Source organism: Thamnophis sirtalis, unplaced genomic scaffold (genome assembly GCF_051295495.1).
Source record: "Thamnophis sirtalis isolate CommonGarterSnake01/CBP01778 unplaced genomic scaffold, rThaSir2_p1.2 scaffold_1, whole genome shotgun sequence".
Taxonomy (NCBI): domain Eukaryota; kingdom Metazoa; phylum Chordata; class Lepidosauria; order Squamata; family Natricidae; genus Thamnophis; species Thamnophis sirtalis.
Genome location: NW_028261381.1, coordinates 88,682,943 through 88,703,196, shown reverse-complemented (window position 1 = coordinate 88,703,196; position 20,254 = coordinate 88,682,943). Strand labels below are relative to the sequence as shown.

The following is a 20,254-nucleotide window of genomic DNA, read 5'->3' as shown; positions in this document are numbered from 1 at the left end:
ACTACAGGAAACAAAACTTGTAATTAAAATTAAAACACCAATTGCTAGTCTTAGCCTATCCTAGCACTGTTGATGTTGCCTAGTTTGGATCGGCAAGAAAACAACCAAGCCCAGAGAGCACCAAGGAATCCTCATTTAACTCTGAGCTGCAAATATTCTCCTTTATTGACAGTTGGTTACATGTTATGTCTGAACTCAAAAGAACTCAAGGCAGTCTCGATAATACGATATCCATCAAGGCACAAAGAGTCAAAAGTGACCGAGGAATATGCTTCCCAGATGAACATGACTAGCATTAGGCTGATTAACTCTAAAGCATTTCTTCCGGGGTAAGAAATAAGAGTAGCAATCCCCACCACGTTGGCATTGGGAATCTTTCCCGCTGGAATCTTTTCTTCCTTCAGCCTGCCTCCTCCCGCCAGTTTCGCAATTGGTCCTCCGAAGAAACTGGAGCCGCCTTGCAAACGTGGCGGTCGGGCGGCTCCACCTTTCAGCTTAGGCATTTCCTTTTATCCAATCGCGCGAGGCGTACCATTCAACGGCGCGGAGCTTCACCCGTTTGCAACCGCGTTGCTGAGTGGCTGGGAGGGGAAGGGGAATCCAATGTCCAGTCCAAATTAGGCCATTCATAGGCGTCTTTTAAAAGCCAGACTTTTGCAGCGGGACCAGGATTGTACAATGGGGGCAGGAAAAACGGGTCGACCCCGCGTTGAGCTTTTATGAGCGCGTGGCGCGAGAGAGGCGAGATCCGCTGGACTGGGAGGCAGCCCAAGCAGAAGACACGTGTTAGGCTCTACTAAAGTGAAGAAGGTTTCTCTCCCGACGTGTATCGGAGACGCGAAAGTTTCATCGGAGACGCGAAAGTTTCATCGGAGACAAACCGCCCTTGGGCCGGAAGAAGCCATGAGCCTGGGAACAACTTCTCGCTCTCTCACGGTGGGGCTGATGCTATTATTGTGCATCAACAGGTCCTTGGGCGTCCCCACTTTCAGAAAGGAGAGAGTTGTTCGTCTCGATCCCGAACTCGGCAACCGGCAACACGAAGAAAACCAGAGCTTCCAGTATGATCACGAAGCCTTTCTGGGCAAAGATGATGCCAAAACTTTCGATCAACTTAGCCCGCAGGAAAGCCAGGAACGGTTGGGGTAAGACGGTCCTTATTTTTACCAATACTGGAAAGCATAAAGGTCCCTCGTTCCCCGAGGCAAGAAGGGTGATTTAGAGATTTTTCTCCAACAGTGAAATAATAGTATTTTGTACGCCGACGGAGTTTAGCCACTCTGCTGTCAAAGTTTAATAGTCTTTTTCCCGATAAACGCGCGGCAGCGAAAATCAACTCTGCAAGAGGCGAAGAAATGTCTTACTATGATGCCTTGGTAACGTGGCGGGAGGGAAAGTTCCTATCAACGTCTTGAATGGAAAATCAGTTTTCTTCCTAGATCATGCAGTATGCAGAATTCTAGTTTCATATGGGAAATTCAAGCCCAGGAGCAGCTCATTGAAATAAAAGTATTTGTTGTAGGAGAGGTTCTCTTTCTCTTTTTAAAAACTTTTGGAGGGTGACTTCCTTAATTTGTTGCAGCAGAAACAAGAGTCTTTCATGGGTGAGAGAGATCTACCCAGTATATGACAATTGCATATCTTGTGTTGGCAGATGCGTAATTGTGGGATGGAGGGGTTAAGTTTACAGAGTGGGACCACAAACATTATACAGGTAGTCCTCAACTTACAACAGTTCATTTGGTGACCATTCAAAGTTACAACGGCACTGAAAAAAAAGTGACTTATGACCATTTTTCACCCAGATGACCGTGGCAGCATCCCCATGGTCATGTGATTTACATTTTGATGCTTGACAACTGGTTTATATTTATGACAGTTGCCGTGTCCTTGGATCACATGATCCCCTTTTGCAACCTTTTGTCAAGCAAAGTTAATGGGGAAGCCAGATTCACTTAACAACTGTGTTACTAATTTAACAACTGCAGTGATTCACTTAACAAATGTGGCAAGAATAGTCGTAAAATGGGACAAAACTCACTTAACAAATTTCTCACTTAGCAACATAAATTCTGGGCTCAATTGTGGTTGTAAGTCGAGAACTATCTGTAGTGCAAAACCTATTATTTTGCAACAGCAACAATGACAAATGTAGAAAAAAAAACACCATTGGAGTTGGCTCAAAAGAATCTGATCAGGTGTCCACTTCCAATTCATGTTGTGGCAGGCAGGAAAAGAAACCTAGCAACTAATAAATAGAAACTGATGGAAAGCATTTCAGTGGCGTTGGACTTTAAAAAACAAGTTGAAAGATCAAAAGTAAAATAGTGACACCACAACAGAGCTTGTGAACAGTTTGCTCACTGAAGGGTGTCACAGATAGGAGGAAGTCAAACCAACGTTCACATGGATCCCATTTATTACTCTTTTCTCCAAGATTCTCAGGTTTAATCTTCCCATTTGATCTTCATGACAAATCTGCTGATTAGAGAAACCAGAGAGATAAATTTGAGATTACCCTGTGATTTGCTGTGGCTAAGCATGAACGAGAATATTCTCCAAATTTATACTCTTGTATAAATGAAGCAATAGCTCTCTTGTCTGGCCTAACTTTGTGATAAACTTGACTTTTCAGACGATGCAGGCAGGGAGAATTGCTTTTCTCTAGGCGATGGCTTCCCATATAACTTAATTTTTCTTCCTCGGTTTTTTATCCCATCTAACATCCCCAATTCTTATTATATGGCCATCGGAGGGAGTGACAAATGTTAAAACATGCATAATGTCATGCAAATGCTGTAACTGGTGTTCTGGTGCAAATATATTTTTATGACATTTGTATGAAGACCATCATTTCATGGTGTCAATTGGAGATCTTTGCTGTTGGCTGAGGAAGTTGAAGTCAGCAGCTGAATTAAATGAACATTTTGCTTTGTGGGATGATTCTTCAAGTTGGTGTTAGTGAGGGGAGAGAAGGCCTTTCCTTCCTAACATTGTAACTTTCTCTTGAATTGCCAACTTATTCAAAATAGCTCTCACTGATGTTATTAGAAACCCCTTTAAAGTCTAATTTCTAAGATGGAGGAGAGGAGAAGCAATTATGCGTAAATGAATAGAATAAAAGTGTTGGGTAGGCCTGGCAGTTGTGTCAAAACCGTGCTTTGGTGATGCCTACCTAGGATGTGGTCAGGACACAATTGGTAGAGCTTCCATGTTTGATGGAGCAACTTTAGACTTCAACCCAAATAGTTTCTCCAGTAACTGGGCCCAGAGTTTGATAATGTCATTGGATCTTTTGCCATCTGATTATTGAGATGTGTCACAGTTAAAGGCAAATCAGCTGATTTCTGTCCTTTTCAGTCTGACATTCCTTCTACGCTTGGTGAGTGATGAGTGTTCGAAGCATCCATATAGTACAGAGAAAGCTGATATGATTTGCACCCCTGCTTGCTTGTACCTGGAGGCAGGTGCAGAAGACTTGGTTTTCTGTTGGGCACCTGACGGACATTCTAAACTCTGTATGCCTTTTTTGGTGCAGAACAAAGTTACTTTATTCTGAGGTGGAAGGATATGGCAGAAGTATAAAGTCTAGTTGCTAACTTGAGTAATCACAGTGGCTTCTGAATACAACAGCAAAGCAATCATCTGCTCTGCCTCCTACGCTCCTATATTCAGGAGAGAGGTTTATTTTCCTCTCCTCTTCTAGACTTAAACTGGATTAAAACATTGCTCTTCTTCTAACTCTTACTATACCTTTGAGACAAGCTGTAGTAAGTATTCAGAGAGCCTTCATACAATCCATATTCTCTACCAGCCAAAGTTCTTAATCGTGGGAATGATTCTACATCCATTCAGTCAGTTATAGAATTTCACGTTGTATTGATTTTTATTTCATTTAGGAGTATCAAATATATAACATGAAGGTTTGCCATGCCGTGGACAAATATGCCGTATTTGTTTATATGACAATTGGTCCTTTATAGTCTTAGAGATCATTGTTCTTCTTTGAAAGAGATTTCACAAGCACTGGCCAATATATTGATTGATAATCTGTTTTCACTGGCTACCCATTATATTAGTGTTTGTAAGCTCCATTGAATATTAAATTTCTTCACAACATTTCAATAGGTTATTCTACTTTCAGTAATGGTAATTTTTTGCTATTTCCAATTATTACTTCTTGTCCAATCATATAAATCTAGTTAGTGGAAGATTATCTAGTTAAATTCTTTGCTGTGACAAGTGCTGAATGCTTCTCACTAACAAGCCCACTTGACAAGTCACAACTAGGTTTTTGGGAGAACATTAGGTTGGAAAGTTTGCCTGGCATTTAATGCTGTGTTTGGAAAATTAAACCTCTGTTTAGTGGACTTTGATGCAATGGGCATAATTCTTGTTATATTTAAATAATGGCAGAAATCAATGCAAATCATATACATTGGAACAAATGAAGAATTTCCGTCACTTATATACTGTAATATAATTGTCTTACTACTATTTCATTGACAAAGAGGAACAATGGACAATCTCTCCCACCAAGTGATCTGTTAAATTAGGATTTCATTTGTGTATAACTATACTTTGGGTCCTGGGAGCCTCCAAATGCAATCTGTAATCCAGATAGAGATTTCTTTTCTGATGTATATCCCTCTGTGTATGGGGAAGGGGGTTGGAATTTGTATTTTTGCATTTTATTTGGCTTAGGCAACAGTCCACAAAACTTGACTTTTATTTATGCTTGTGTGAAAAAGAAATGTGATCGGTACTTTTAAAACATGATAGATTATCAGATCCCTACAAATTCAGTGGTCAGATATCATCAGTTGGTGTTGACTCCTGTTGGGTTAACGTACGGCCTTTTACTTTGCTGTCACTCCATTATTATTCTTTCTTCCCTCACTCCCATCACTGTCTGAGGAGTGGCTTAAAATGCCACGTAGGTTTTCTTGGAGAAGGCACAAGGGATTATTTCTAGAGAATGAGAATCTCTTGCATACATCTCCAGTTCTAGTTGCAAGCAAAGGCACAGTGAAAAGGGAAGAAAGAGTAAGAAAAGATATGGGTAAAGACAGAGACTGTGAAATGTAATTTGCTAATAATGCGACCCTTCCTCAAAAAATAGATTGAAGGTCACTCAAAATAATGCAACATTTTTTTAAAAAAAAATGCAATCATAGCTTGTGGAGGTAAGTAGGGAAAAGATTTCTTGAAACAATAATGTTATCTTAGATCAGATGGATAAGGCAATGTGGTAGAGTGGTTAAAGTTTGAGATTCATACTGGAAATGTCAGGCATGCCTCCATCAATAACCAAGAAAGAAAATTTCCAACTCCATTGCTTGTGGAATTAAAGATACTTTTACTCGTTATGGAAAGATAGCAGCGAAAGAAAAGCAAGATCTGAGCCAAAAAGCCACAAACAAGTATATATCAAACGTTTACCCAGCACCCTCCCACCATGCACCCCAACCCAATAACCAATCTTGCACCCCAACCCAATAACCAATCTTCACCTCCCTAAAGTGTCATGTGAGTTGCATCTTCAAAACTTCTCATTCAGTTGGTATGCAGAGACAGTTGACCTTGACCAAGTCCAAACACAGGCCATCAGCATGCGCAGAAGATGGTGAGATTCAACCCCCCTCCTGATAACTCGTCCAGTATCATGCAGTTCCCTTCCCAAATACCATAAGCCCCCACCCTCCCCGTTTCTATGGCAGCCAATAGCAAGCAAGCAAAGTAGAGGCTGACAGGAAGCTTGCTTAATGATTTTGGACCAGTTCTTTTTTCAGCCATTGAGCCTCACAGGTTTGTTTCAGTGGGGAACAATTGCAGGAGAGAGGGCTTTGTATACTGTCTTTGTGTCCCTGATAGAATGGAGCGATATTGTTGCATCAATATGAGCCAAGGTGATGCATCAATATGAGCCAAGGTGGCGCAGTGGTTAAATGCAGCACTGCAGGCTACTGCTAGATCAGCAGTTCAGCGGTTCAAATCTCACCGGCTCAGGGTTGACTCAGCCTTCCATCCTTCCGAGGTGGGTAAAATGAGGACCCAGATTGTTGGGGGCAATATGCTGACTCTCTGTAAACCGCTTAGAGAGGGCTGAAAGCCCTATGAAGCGGTATATAAGTCTACTGCTATCAGATAATTTAAAAATTCCAAAGAGATACAGAGTTTAAAAATAAAAATCTAGTTTATATATTTGAAGGAGGACATTATACACTGAAGTGTATCATTTGCTTTCATGAAGATTACATCTGCATTGGGGATACATTAGGGTTTTCCAAAAAATCTTACTCCCATGACCCTAGCAGTAGGTCCTTGACTTACGACAAGAATTGGGACATAATTTCTGTTACTAAGCAAAGCAGTTATTAAGTGACTCACACCTGATTTTATGATCTTTGTGACATGGTTGTTAAGTGAATTATTGCAGTTAGAATTATGTGGTGGTTAAGCAAATCCAGCTCCCCCTATTCATTATGCTTGCCAGAAGTCATTTGGGACAGTCAAAAATGGCAATCAAATGACCTGATAATGCTACAACCATCATACAGATATGCTGATTGCCAAGTGCCCAAGTTTTGATCATCTAACTGTAGAGATGCTGCGATGATTGTAAGTGAGAAGATTGGATATAAGTCACTTTTTTCAGTGCTGTGTTAACTTCGAATGGTTGCCAAAAGAATTGGAAATTACCTGCAGTTTCCTAGTCACTTGATCTGCTGCAACTGTAGTTAGGGTTACCTATTAGCAAACAAATTAGCTAACAAACTTGTTAGAGGACTATTTTCAATCTTAGGGAAGGTAAAAGAGATGAACAGTCCGGTGGCAGCAATCAGGAAAACTGAGGATAAGCTGCAGAATATTTACAAATTTTGGGGCCGATTACAAATTGTGAGTAGTATCATTTGTTACATAAGCAGAGATAGCAGGTTGTTTACCTCTAACTGTATGGCTATCTGTGGGTTCTTTATCTGTTCAGTGGCCTCTTAGAAACTGTCTAGAGCAGGGGTGTCAAACTCAAGACCCATGGGCTGGATCTTGGTCACATGGTGCTTAGATCTGGCCCATGGGGCTGCCCTGGAAACAGCAAAGGACTGGCTCGCGATGAAATGGAGCTCGGGATGGCTATGCACAGCTGTCCCATGTGCCCCCCCCCCCGAGCCCTGTTTTTACTGGCAGAGGGCTGCAGGAGGCAGTCACAGCTGAAAATGGGGCCCAGGAAGTTGTTTTTGTGGCAGAACGTTCAGGCCACCACAGGCGCCCCCGACACAAGTGATATCATACTGGTCATGCCCACCCCAACCCCCAAGGCCAAACACAACCCTGATGCAGTACTTAATGAAACTGAGTTTGGTAGAGCCACATTTTTGGTGAAAATCAGTTTTCATATGCTCAAAGATCAAGGTCCTATTTAATCATTTCAGCTGCTTTTTAGCTACCATGATGAAAGAATGGAAGAGCTTACTGAGTTGAGTTACTGCACTGTTTCTTCTTATTTCCTGTTTTCTCCTGTTTTCTTTTTGTTTTTGAGTTGACTTAGGGACCACAAAAGGGAAACACATGATGATATGCCAAACATCATATAAATACTGTGACTTGCATATTTGTGTCATACTTTGGGATGCCCGTATATTTTTGCATCGTTTGTGTGATGACAAAATCCATGAACGGTCATTTTGACATCAACATGGCTTTTCATGGATGCCTATCTCTCTTAAGTGATTTTCTGACTTTTATTTCCCTACATAAGTCTGTGTAAATGTGGAACTAAGTTGCTGTTTATGGTGGTATGACCACTATACTTTTATGCAATATTTTTTTTCTGTCCTAAATTATATTTTGGGGTGTCTTTCTTTGTGCTTTCTGATATGAGCATATAGTATATTTTTCTGTAAGAGTGTAAACTCTGCTCCATATAACATATATTCACAATTGTGGTATTAGTGGTTACAGAATCCTTCCTTGATGGCAATAGATGAGGGAAATGTGATCTAACAGATTTGAAAATGACCATATTGGAAAGGCCGTGATAAAGGATTGGATGGATTGCTCAACTATATTTTACTATAATTCAAATACTGATTTGGATGTTTGTATGTGATCTGGACTGGAGGACAGATATGCATGAAGAATTTGTTGGTGCAAACAGCAGTGCTAAACAGAAGAGATAAAATGCATCATGTCAGCTTTAGACAGGCATCACTGTGATTCCCATTCAGAAGATTCACTTTAAGCAAATGTAACTGGCATGACAATTTGTGGAACAGTTGCCTAGGATTATATGGATAGTAATGCAAATTCTGAAGCATATTTACCAATATTCTAATAATCTGATTACTTTCCCCTTTATCTCAGAAAAATTGTTGATCGGATCGATGATGATAAAGATGGTTTCATCACAACAGAAGAACTGAAATATTGGATTAAAAGAGTACAGAAACGTTACATCTTTGAAAATGTGGCTAAGGTCTGGAAGGATTATGATCTCAATAAAGACAATAAAATTTCATGGGAAGAATACAAACAAGCATCATATGGCTACTACTTAGGTAAGAAAATTCTAGACATACAGTAATTCAGCTGCATTTCTTTATATTTATCAGCCATAAAACTGAACCTAATTCAGATGCAACAGAGCCAGAATAAATGGTGGATGGATGGAAGATTAGCCTAATAACTAGCTAGTGCTAAAAAAAATTACCTTAGAGTAATTTTGAGTGAATTAAGTTCTTGGACTTTTGGAAAACATTGGAATAAAAAAACAAAGTGCTATCATCAGAAATTCTGAATTCTAGCATTGTTTCTAAAAAGGCTTATAGAACAATTTTGGGTATATTCCTTTTTGGTTCTTTTCCAGAATAGTATGACTGGAAGTAAAATATTTAGTAAACTATGGTAGAAAACAACAGTTTAGTTCAAACCTAGATCCTATTAGCTCTATTTTGGCATTTTACATTTATGATAAATTTGATACAAAATATATCTGAGAGTACTTGAAATGTTGGATCAGAAAGATTCCAAATATCCCTGAAGTATCCTGCTTTAATTCAGCATGTGTCCAAAACAAATGCAAAACAACTTCTGAAAAGCAACCTGTGTGTATATTAAATACCAGTTGAAATTAAGCCAAGGGCTACAGCTGGGCTGCAGGTTATTCATATTTGTCTTTGATGTATTCAAGATTAAATTGCAAGAAAGCAGAAACTCACTTGTTTGGTAAATATAGGCAGACAAGATGCACAGGTAAGAAATGAATACAGAAAAGAAGAAATGCATTTGTCAATTTAATCTAAATGTAAATGAATCACTAAATGGGACTTTGGATTCAGTTTTGAGTTCCAGAGGACATGGTACCATTAAAGAGGGTGTAACGTTCCTATATCCTTTGTTTCTGGCTACATGTGCTTATTCAAGCAAATCAGTTTTCTGGCCAACTTGGTGGCTCTGTGCACATTGTTATAAATAAGTAAAGATTCCTATGGATAAAGCATATATGTCAAAGCACAAATGCTTTTGAGTGTAAAAGAAAAGGGACTGATTGGGCTGTTTTCATAATATCATTGCTTTGAGGACTAAAATGGTAATTAAATCCTCTTACAATACCTTCCTTCTGTTTAAAGCACATGGAAGTAACAGTTGCTGCAACACTGATAGTATATATAATGATGGGAAAGGAACGCAGATACATAGCTTTGTCAAAGAGTCTCTAGTAAATACGAAATGCTGTGGTTTTTATTGTGGGCTAAGAAAAGAATTATATTTTTTTTATTTGAAGAATATGGAGCTATGTGTGTATGTACAACAGTAGGTTGAAAGATCTAGTGGAAGAATTGCCATATACAGAATACTATACTGGATGTACGTCTTATATAGGGGAGATTTAGAGATCTAGATTCTTGGATAAAGCACTCTGGTGTTAATTATTCCTGCAATTTTAGTTTGGTTCATCTTAGTCTAATACTTTCTTTTTTCTATAGAGCATTCCAAAGAGTTCCAAGATGTCACAGAGCAACACAATTTTAAGAAAATGCTGCCCAGAGATGAAAGAAGATTCAAACAAGCTGATCTGGATGGTGATTCAGAAGCAACTCGTGAGGAATTCACTGCTTTCCTTCACCCGGAGGAGTTTGAGCATATGAAAGACATTGTTGTTCTAGTAAGCTATGGCAAAGCCACCCTTATTCTTTTGGGCTTCTCTTTATTACATCAGCTTGAAAATGACCTCTTCATCTTTCAAGGTTTCCTAGACAGTAATTACTGTTTTCATCCAGAAGGAAAGCTGTTTTTAGGAATTAGGCGGCTAAAAAGTAGCTTCTCTCCTAAATTTTGGTGTTCCCTTTTATGTCTTGATTAATTCTATATGAGGTTTGTTTAGTAGCAAGGTAGCAAACAGAGTCACATACATGGACTAATGGTGGGATTCATTTTTTTAAAATTACCGGTTTTGTGGGTGTAGCTTGGTGGGCATGGCAGGGAAAGGATATTGTAAAATCTCCATTCCCACCCCACTTCAGGGGAAGGTTACTACAAAATCCCCATTTCCTCCTGATCAACTGGGACTAGGGAGGCAGAAAATAGATGGGAGTGGGGCCAGTCAGAGGTGGTATTTACCTGTTCTCCGAACTATTCAAAATTTCTGCTACCAGTTCTCCAGAACTGGTCAGAACTTGCTGAATACCACCTCTGACATGGACCCATTTTGCCATGAATATTGCCTTATTGAAGTATTCAATAAATCCTTGATTTTATCACATGCTAAAGCAACAATACTGAGAAAAAAATGCTTGTGTTAAATGTTTTAAAATATCATCCATTGAAAGTCATAAAAATGCAAACTTTGTGTTTTACCCCCATTTATCAATGGCCAATCCTTTGCCTCCTATCTTTGACACATTACAGGGCCATTGTTGCTTGAGTGCTACAGAGCTGGGCTGTTTTCATGATCCTTCAAATTAACTGTAGAAATCCGGGTGGCTGCTTACTATGGCATAATTTTCCTTTATAAGAAACGTAGGCAGTGCCTTATTATGGTATAATTCACATATGTTAAGCATCATTTGTAGCTTACTCAATTAACCATGATTAAACAGTTGGCTGATTTCACACTATTACCCTGTTTCCCTGAAAATAAGACCTCCCCGGATAATAATCCCAATTGAGCTTTTGAGCGCAAGCGCTAAAATAAGCCCTCCCCCCAAAATAAGCCCTCCCTGAAAATATTGCAGCACAGCAGCAGCCATTAGGTGACCACGCTCACCGCCTCCTGCACCTCAAAAATAATAAGACCTCCCTGAAAATCAGGCCAAGTGCTTATTTCAGGGGTCAAAAGAAAATAAGATCCTATCTTATTTTGGAGGAAACACGGTATATTTAACAAAATCAAATAAACCAGTGGTTGTCAACTATTTCTTGACTACAGATTTCCTTTAAATACATTTTGTGGCCATGAATCATCAATCTTCAAGCCTACATGGACCTCTATGATGTCATCATGACCTCCCAGGGGTCTCCCAGGTTGAGAACCACTGAAATAAAAAAATATTCCAGTGTGTGATGTCAAACTAGGCATAGTCAGCCATTGGCCCAACTAAGTGATGTCAAGACCAGCTTTCTCCAGCCTGATGTCGTCCAACTGTTGACTATAGTTTCCAAAATTTCCTGGTTTCCAGTTTTCTTTCTTTTGGGGGGGTGGGGGGGGTGGGTTTGAGATATTGAGATTTGGGCTTAAGCTCTTCCTACTGTATGTATTGAACCACAGGCTTATTGTTATTTCTGAGGCTTAGAAACTGTTTTGCTATTCCTAACTTGAAAGCTTAAAATATTATTAGTCACATTGATTTATTAATGACCTGGTATTTAATTGACTAAGCAACCTTTGAAAGTTCAGATATTTTCATATAAATGATACCTCCAGAGAAATATTACAGAAGCTCCTGTAGCCAATTCCTGTGCATAAAGAAGATTCTAAGGTAAAACATACCTTGCACGTATGTTCAGAAAAAAATATTTAGATAATATAACATCACGTTTGTTGTATGTTTGATTAAAAAAAAGGCTCTACTGCTCTTGGTGTAAACAGCCTTTCCCAGACTGTTCCTTTCCAAATAATTTTAGATGTCAACTCTCATAATTCCTAGCAAGCACTCAATAGGCCAGGCTGGCTGAAGATTATGGAAGTCCAAGACCACTGGAGGGCTTCACATTGGGAGATGCTGATGTAAAAGGACAGCTGAAAATGAAAGATTTATAAGCAGTTTGCAGAAAAAACTAGGCATCTTTATACTGACAGCTTTTTTCCTCTTATTGTGACAGGAAACACTGGAGGACATAGACAAAAATGAAGATGGTTTTGTGGATCAGGATGAATACATTGGTATGCCATGGCATGGAGAATTGTACTATTTGTTATAAATATTGTTTCTTTTGTATAAATATATGATTTTTACTGAAACCTTTAAAGTGAAATCTAATACAAAGTAATATTATATAAGAAAGAAAAAAGAAAACGAGAAATAAAAGAAAAAGCAAAAAGTTCAAGAAAAGAGAAAAAATTGAATAAAAATAGAAAGAAGTAAAAATATATAAAGAATCATATTCCTTTTTTTATAATCTATCCTCTTTAATCCTCAAAGACATAAATCAAAAGCTCATTTTTATAATTTCTTGCAAAATGTCCATAAGATAGTTCTACTCACCAATAATTGTAGATAATTTCTTTTTTCTAATAAAAAAAACAATTTATCCATTTCAGCAAAATATGTCAACTTCACCAATCATTCTTCCATTATGGACAATGTTGAATCTTTCCATCTTGGTGTATGTATTAATCATGTTACACTAATCATATATTGAAATAATCTCCCATAATATTTTTCTAACTATTCTCCCATTAGTTCTAAATTCTGACTTCAATTGAATACCAGTCTATATCAAAGTTTGTATTTGAATCCATTTCTTTTAGCTTTTATTCATGTCCACCAAACATGAATACCTTAGCTTTCCTAACTCATTTTTCCAAGTGTTGTTTGATTTCCAAGTCGTCTTGTTTTTTCAAAGCAACAATGGTTCCTCTTTGGAGTACTTAGTGCTTAGGGCAAAGAAATGAAAAGGAAATTTAATGAAGAGGTACCGGTACTTCCTATGAATGGATATAGCTAAAGCTTCACTAAAAACCACTAAGTTCCACAAAGCCGATTGTTGTTTCTCTAAAATTCCTGGTGATTTCTATTCCTTCAGCTTGTTTGATTCTGATGTTATCCACAGAGACTTTGGCTGGCAGAAAGAAAATGCGGAGTTGCTCTAGGCTGTTTTTCTAGTCAGATTTCTAAAGGTAGCATAAAAGAAAGTGGTTGGATTGTGTAACAGGAAAGTGTGACTCTTCTAACTTCTTTAGTCTTAGAAGATATTCAGTAGGTAAGAAAAGGGATCAGCATTCTCCTATTTTATTAAAAAAACGTTATTTTCCATCAGACAAAAGATGCAAGAAGATGCAATACCCAGGCTTGTAAATAAGCCCACTGAAGTAGCATAGGTTTAGCAGCATAAACCAAAGTAGAAATATAAACAGAGTTTTGAAGATGTGGTGAGAATAGAATCTTTTAATATTTGGGAAGGAGCAGAAAGGGGCAACCGTGGCAGCACAATTACAACGCTACTTGTTTTATATGTGCAGCACGCATAAAGTGGGCAGTACAGGTAGTCCTTGAGTTACGACTACAATTGAGCCTAAAAGTTTTGTTGCTAAGTGAAACATTTGTTAAGTGAGTTTTATAAAGTTAGTAACAGGGTTGTTAATGAATTGGCTGCCCCATTGACTTTGCTTGTCAAAAAGTAATAACACGACCCCAGGGTACGGCAACTGTCATAAATATGAGTTGCCGAGCATCTGGATTATGATCATGTGACCACAGGGATGCTGCAATGATTATAAATGTGAAAAATGGTCATAACTTTTTTTCAGTACCGTTATAACTTTGAACAGTCATTAAATGAACTGGTGTAAGTCAAGGACTACCTGCACTGTAATCCCAGTTGCAGACGCTATCTTGATTTTGTGTGAACTATTTTATATTCTAATATACCGTGCAGAAGAAGTTATCTCTAAACAAATGCAATTTTAATTATGTATTAAATGGCACTTTCCCCTTATCAGCTCAGCCTCTTTCATATTATCTGATGACTTAAATAAAGATGAAGGCCACTTTTTTTGTTAGCTATAGGTATGATTATAAATCAGAAAAGCAAATAAGGAGAAAGGTGACTTACAGAATGTGTGAAATATTTAAGCATATACATGGATTTCTGGGTTGTCCTTCAAGTAGCAGTTACATTATCAATTCAAGAGCAGTAAAATGCTGCATGACGATAAAAGAAGTGTGAAGCCACAGTGCAAATAACATAAGAGCATATGCAAAGTGGATTCTGAGAATCATTACACAAAAGTCTTCCCCCCATCCCTCCTATCTGGTGCAGAAGTCCACATCTAACTCTTGAATTTTTAACTGGCTATAAAACAAATTTTCTCCCACCTTACGAGCTGATTCCAATTTCTGCAAACTACAGTCAGCATTAATGAAGATGTAGCACTAAACCAGGAGAAAAGGAAATGATGGAAAATTATGTTATGAGATGTAATTGCATCTAATGCATTTACCATAAGTTGCCTACATACAGTTCATATGATTTTTCCAACCTAGAGTTCTTTTAATGTTGGTTTCTCTGGGTTTTAATGTCTCCAACTCTTCAGGATCAGGTTGATTGGTGTTTTTCTTTCTTTTGAAGAGTATGCTCCCACCCACCCACCCCTATGTGGAGGGAAGGAAAGGGGTAATTTTTTTAAAAAGTCTGAAAATACGTTTAGCCTAACAACTATCTCATAGTCTTGTACATCTATTTAATTTTAATCATTTGGCACCTGTTCATATAAGCTTCATTGGAAGTCTATTGTCTTCTTGATTTATGTGGTTTTATTGGTTGGATTTTCATACTGATATTTTGGATGACTATAATGCATTTGATTTTGTATAATCATGAATCATTGAGAAATATGTCTGTATAGAAATACAGTAAATAAATAAAGGTAGGATACGTCTTTTCTCTAGTACAAAAACTCAGTTTAACATAATATTTCTTGTTTCCAGCTGACATGTTTGCACATGAAGATGGGGGACCTGAACCAGATTGGGTGGTAACAGAACGTGAACAATTTGCAGATTTTCGAGATCTAAACAAGGATGGAAAAATGGATAAAGAAGAAATTCGACACTGGATTCTTCCAAAAGATTATGATCATGCACAAGCCGAAGCAAGGCATTTAGTTTATGAATCAGATGCAGATAAGGTATTTAGGGGCTTTTTCCCCACAGGTGTCATGTTAGCTTATAAGTGTTTTCTTCAAATCAAGGAAGCAAGTTTTAGATTATTTTTTTCACACCAACAATTTATTTTTCAAATTGTTTTGGTACTTTTGCAAGCAAATGCCTACTGACACCTCTTTTTTGTATATTGTTCTTTTTATATGGCCCGAAGCATTGAGGCTCGCATATAAAGGGATTTAGATAAAAGTATAAATAAATACCAATCCAAATTCTTATACCAGAGTTTGGAGTTTTAAAACAAAGAGGCACAAAATTGACTAGGAACATAGCTGTGTATAGGGCCCCTCCTGTTGATCTTCTGCTGAATCCTTGGTACATTTGCAGGTCTCAGAGGAAAGAAATACCCAGAAATACCTACAAAAGTAGCAGAATATAATCAATCTCAGGACAACTGGGTTATGTAGGCCAAATTTTCATCATGGAAACAAGCATTTTAGAGCAACATTAAAAAGGGACTTGATATTATTGCAGCTTATCTGCAGCTAATGATTGTCTGCAGCTTATGATTTTTGAATAATCATTTTTCATAAAACTAAGTAGTTTTGTATGTGTGTGTGTATTTATGTGTATGTGAATATACATACATATACAGATCTTATTTTTAGATATACATTAAAGCTATGTAATTAGAACTGAATATTTGTAGCTGTTTTTCTAACCAGCTTTTTTTTTTCCCCTTGCAGGATCAGAAGTTAACCAAACAAGAGATTCTAGATAATTGGAACATGTTTGTTGGAAGTCAAGCTACAAATTATGGAGAAGATCTCACAAAGAATCATGATGAGCTATAATGTTTTTTGAAAAGCAAATATATCAGAGACTTTTGTCTGAGTTGCCTGTAGATGACCAGAATAACAATGGTCATTATGGCAAATTAATTTTGCACCAGTATATATTTCTAACAAAAAAGCAATTCTGTTAATACCATTGAATGCCACAGATGTCACTTCTTCTAAATGCATATTTTAATGAATTCATTGTAACTTGGGGAGCGCATTTTCCATTTGTAGGTTGACATACTTTCACTTCAATCTTGTAACCTTGGATTTATCACTAAAATCAGTGAGATTTAACCTGTGAAACAGAGTAAGATAAACAGCCTCCCATCTTACTACTTAACATGTACAACATCATACTATGTGTGGAGAGTTGAATAATTTAGTGCTCTTTCATGGTATAGTCCACAGGTGTCAAACTCTCTGCGTCACATTACTGTCACATGACTTTTTCCCATCGTGGGTGTGGCCTGCACATGACGCATCTATCCCGTGGGCCACCAGTTTAACACCCGGGTATAATGAAACCCCCCATATTTCAAAGAACATAGAGTCTACCAAATGTGTTTGGGGTACAACTCATTCCCAATCCACGTGACCAATGGTAGACAAAAAGCTTGGCTTTCATCCCTGCCATGTAGGGATTTCTTTTATATCAGAATGTTTCAAATGTTTTATCTCATGTATAATGAAGTGGTAGAAGCATCATGTAAGGTTACATCACATGAAGTATACTATCATCAGAATGCATTGCTCAGGTTTTCAGTGATAGGTCTCTACTCAGAACCAAGATCTCATCTTAGAAAGTTACACAACTCATAATGCTTTTGACAGAGAAATAATCAACCTAGTCATTTCCAAGAGTTATTGCAAATGAACCATCATCTAGAACTCAGTCCCTTCCAGACTGATGAGAATGTGTGGATTGGGATTTATATTTTTTTATACAAAAAACTCCAGCATTTTCATAATGAAGAAAATATATATGTTACATGGTTTCTTTAAATTTTTCTTCTGAGAAGGGCAGGCATTCTTGGAGACTAATTCTCATATGGAAGTTGCAGTGTTCTAATGGAAGTTGCAGTGTTAAAACAACTGAAAGGTACTAGATTGCCTTTCGCTGTTCGAATATATAATTTATGAGATGCCTGTCTGTTCTATTTTGAAAATTCTTAACAGCAGAAAAGGTGCTCATTTTCCATCTTCATTTTCTCCTTACAAGGAAGTGTATTGGTACTAAATAATATGAAAGACAAAAGTACCACAGGGAAGGAGAATTTGTACAGACTTGAGCACAAACTGCTATCTTGATATGGGATTTTGTGAGGTAAATTGCCACTTTTAGATTTTTGTTCTTGACTGTTAACTTACTCTATTTCGTGTGGCATACAAGCTTTTCCAGTATTTTTGCCTTTATGGACCAGAAACCATGAACAATAAATACATTAATTTTAAAATCTCAAAAGTGGAGATTAAGAAGGCATCATTCTAGATACTTTCTTTTCTAATACTATTAGTGATTGGCTGGGGGGGGGGAGCCTTTCCTGTAATACTTTTTATTCACTTTCTGACAAAATTCAATCTGATGTGAATGAGGAAACACCACATACAAGCTGTAGGCTGCAACCAGATAAACTGCAGCCTTTTCCAACTTGACATTCTCCACATGTTTTGGACTATAGCTCACATTATCTGCAGCATGAGGAGAGACTAAGTGGAAATTTATGAAGCTGTAGTCATAATACTCTGAAGGCACCAGACTGAGAAATATTGGAACCCAAGCATTGTGGTTTCATCAGTCAATCATGGGCTTAATGTTATGCGAATCCAAATACAATTTGGTTTATTTGATTCTGCCTTATCATGTTATAAAAACCATGGATTGTAGATCAGCATAACATAGGAACCCAAGCATTGTAGTTTAATCAATCAATCATGGGCTTAATGTTATGTGAATCCAGATGATTCTGGAAAGCTATATTTCTGCAATGCATCAGGTCAATTGCTGCTATTGTTCAGGAGTAATAGTTTTTATTCTGCATGGATGACAACGATTGAGCTAGCTTTTTTTTCCCAAAGGGCAGCTGGATGTAACTTATGGAAGGATACACCATGTCAAATATGGGAAAGGGATTGCCGCAATGGCATTCCACTGTACTTTCCTAGTGGAGGAGAAAATCCCAGGCACTTATTGGGAAAAATGACAAAGTTTGCCTTTGTAGAACAGGAAGTGAATGCACTGCCCTTATTAAGTGAAAGGTAAAATGGCTCCTAGGCCCTGGAACAATATGTGATTTCTATTGGGAAAACCTAATCCCATGCCTAACTTCTGGATACCTATGGATGACATGCAAGGGTCCATACTTTTTCTCCGCTGCCAACTAGTGGTCATCTAAATTATTGCAGACCAGATATGTCATGTAGCAAATGCAGCATGTGATTAAAACAGTTTTTAAAGAGTGACATTGTTGGGGAAATACTACTAAATATATGGTTCATACAACATGATGCTGTACCATGGTGAAGAAATTCTTTGGGACATAGACATAATCAAACACCTTTGTCCTTGCATATTCTCCTCTGGCCCATGCCAAGTTCTTCATTTTCAGGCTTCAATTCTCAGAATTTTCGAACAATCATAATGCTTGTTTGGGATTTCTGGAAGCTGCAAGTATAATACAGCTGAAGAACATTGGATTGGGAAGATATTAATCTTTGGAACCAAAGAATAATGGAAAAATGCAACAAAATTTATGAACTTAAAAAAATTCTTTAAATTCTTATGAGTTAAATTCTTGAAGTTATATTTAGGAATAGGAATGAACAAAAATTCCAACTACAGCAATCTTGAAGCATTTGATAAATTTTCAGGATGCTTATTTTAGTTACTCAAGTAACTAAAATAGACCAAGGGTGCTGGGTTTAACTTGAAACACTAATTAATTAATTAAATCAAACCTTTGCCTAAGCATAATCAATCAATCAATCAAAAAGGATTTTAATGGAGCTTGACTGTTCAGAGATGTTTGTCTCGGTAATATCATTAAAATCCAATTATGACAAATGCTACAAAATGTTATGGTAATACTATGTCATATAATATAATTTATCTTCTTAGTATGAGAAAGTATTAATTGCTGGAAACAATGATTCATTCCCGCAATATAGAAATCCATTTTGTGCGTTTCTCACCAGTTACAGTACTTCAGATTTTTTTCTTCATGAATGGATTTTTATATCTGCAGGTTCTCTGTGCACACTGTTGTGACATAGATCTTCCATTAACTAAATGCTTTTATTATGGTGATGTCATGACACACCAAAGACATCTCTTCAATTCAGAGAATGTTTTTAAGAATTAGCATGCATGCAGTTTTGTTATTAGGACTTACCAAATTGCCTTAATGGCTAACACTCATTGTCTTAAAGCCCCACATGTGTCGGCCATTTCCAATTAGTATTTCTCCTACAGCAGTGTTTCTCAACCTTGGCAACTTGAAGATGTCTGGACTTCAACTCCCAGAATTCCCCAGCCAGCATCGGAAATTCTGGGAGTTGGAAGTCCAGACATCTTCAAGTTGCCAAGGTTGAGAAACACTGTCCTACAGGATAGAGAAAATACTGCACGCACAGCTTTGTTTTTATATAAGGACTATCTCCATGCTTTTATATTATGCTCTATAGACGCTGAGCTTATTTTTACGGGCATCACCAGTAAATTCATAATGTTATAAAGAGAGAGACAACTCACTGTGATCACAGATAATAAGTAAACAACAGTTTATTTGGAACTTTTGTCCTATGTTTACTTACTTGAAACCCTGCCCCTCCCAAATGTGTACATGGAATAAAGTTTCTGGCAAATTGCTACAGATGCAAATGTATTTGTTTATGTAAATGGGTTGGCTGGTTGAATGGATAGAAGATAGATCAATAGCAATAGCACTTGGACTTACTGAATATACCTCTTCGCTGCGCTTTAAAGCCCTCTAAGCAGTTTACAGATTCAGCATATTGCCTCCAACAATCTGGGTCCTCATTTTACTGAACTCGGAAAGATGAAAGGCTAAGTCAACCTTGAGCCGCTCAGAA

The 20,254-nt window shown here is 37.6% G+C and overlaps 1 protein-coding gene across 1 annotated transcript; it reads left to right on the top strand.

Annotated features, from left to right (window-relative positions):
• The first annotated feature begins 627 nt into the window (after nt 1–627).
• On the top strand, nt 628–20,032 carry RCN1 (reticulocalbin 1). The gene is made up of 6 exons (XM_014054657.2): nt 628–1,145; nt 8,365–8,558; nt 9,987–10,165; nt 12,322–12,382; nt 15,150–15,349; nt 16,070–20,032. Exons 1-6 carry the CDS (start codon nt 904–906, stop codon nt 16,175–16,177), a joined length of 984 nt encoding a protein of 327 aa, XP_013910132.2. The 5' UTR covers nt 628–903; the 3' UTR covers nt 16,178–20,032.
• The last annotated feature ends 222 nt before the right edge of the window (nt 20,033–20,254 follow it).

What these genes read in the sequence shown, in the direction of transcription:
- RCN1 (XM_014054657.2), top strand. Translation starts at nt 904, where the DNA reads ATGAGCCTGGGAACAACTTCTCGCTCTCTCACGGTGGGGCTGATGCTA. An exon ending in GGATCAGGATGAATACATTG is followed by an intron (nt 12,383 to 15,149) that starts GTATGCCATGGC and finishes TCTTGTTTCCAG; the next exon opens with CTGACATGTTTGCACATGAA. An exon ending in ATGAATCAGATGCAGATAAG is followed by an intron (nt 15,350 to 16,069) that starts GTATTTAGGGGC and finishes TTCCCCTTGCAG; the next exon opens with GATCAGAAGTTAACCAAACA.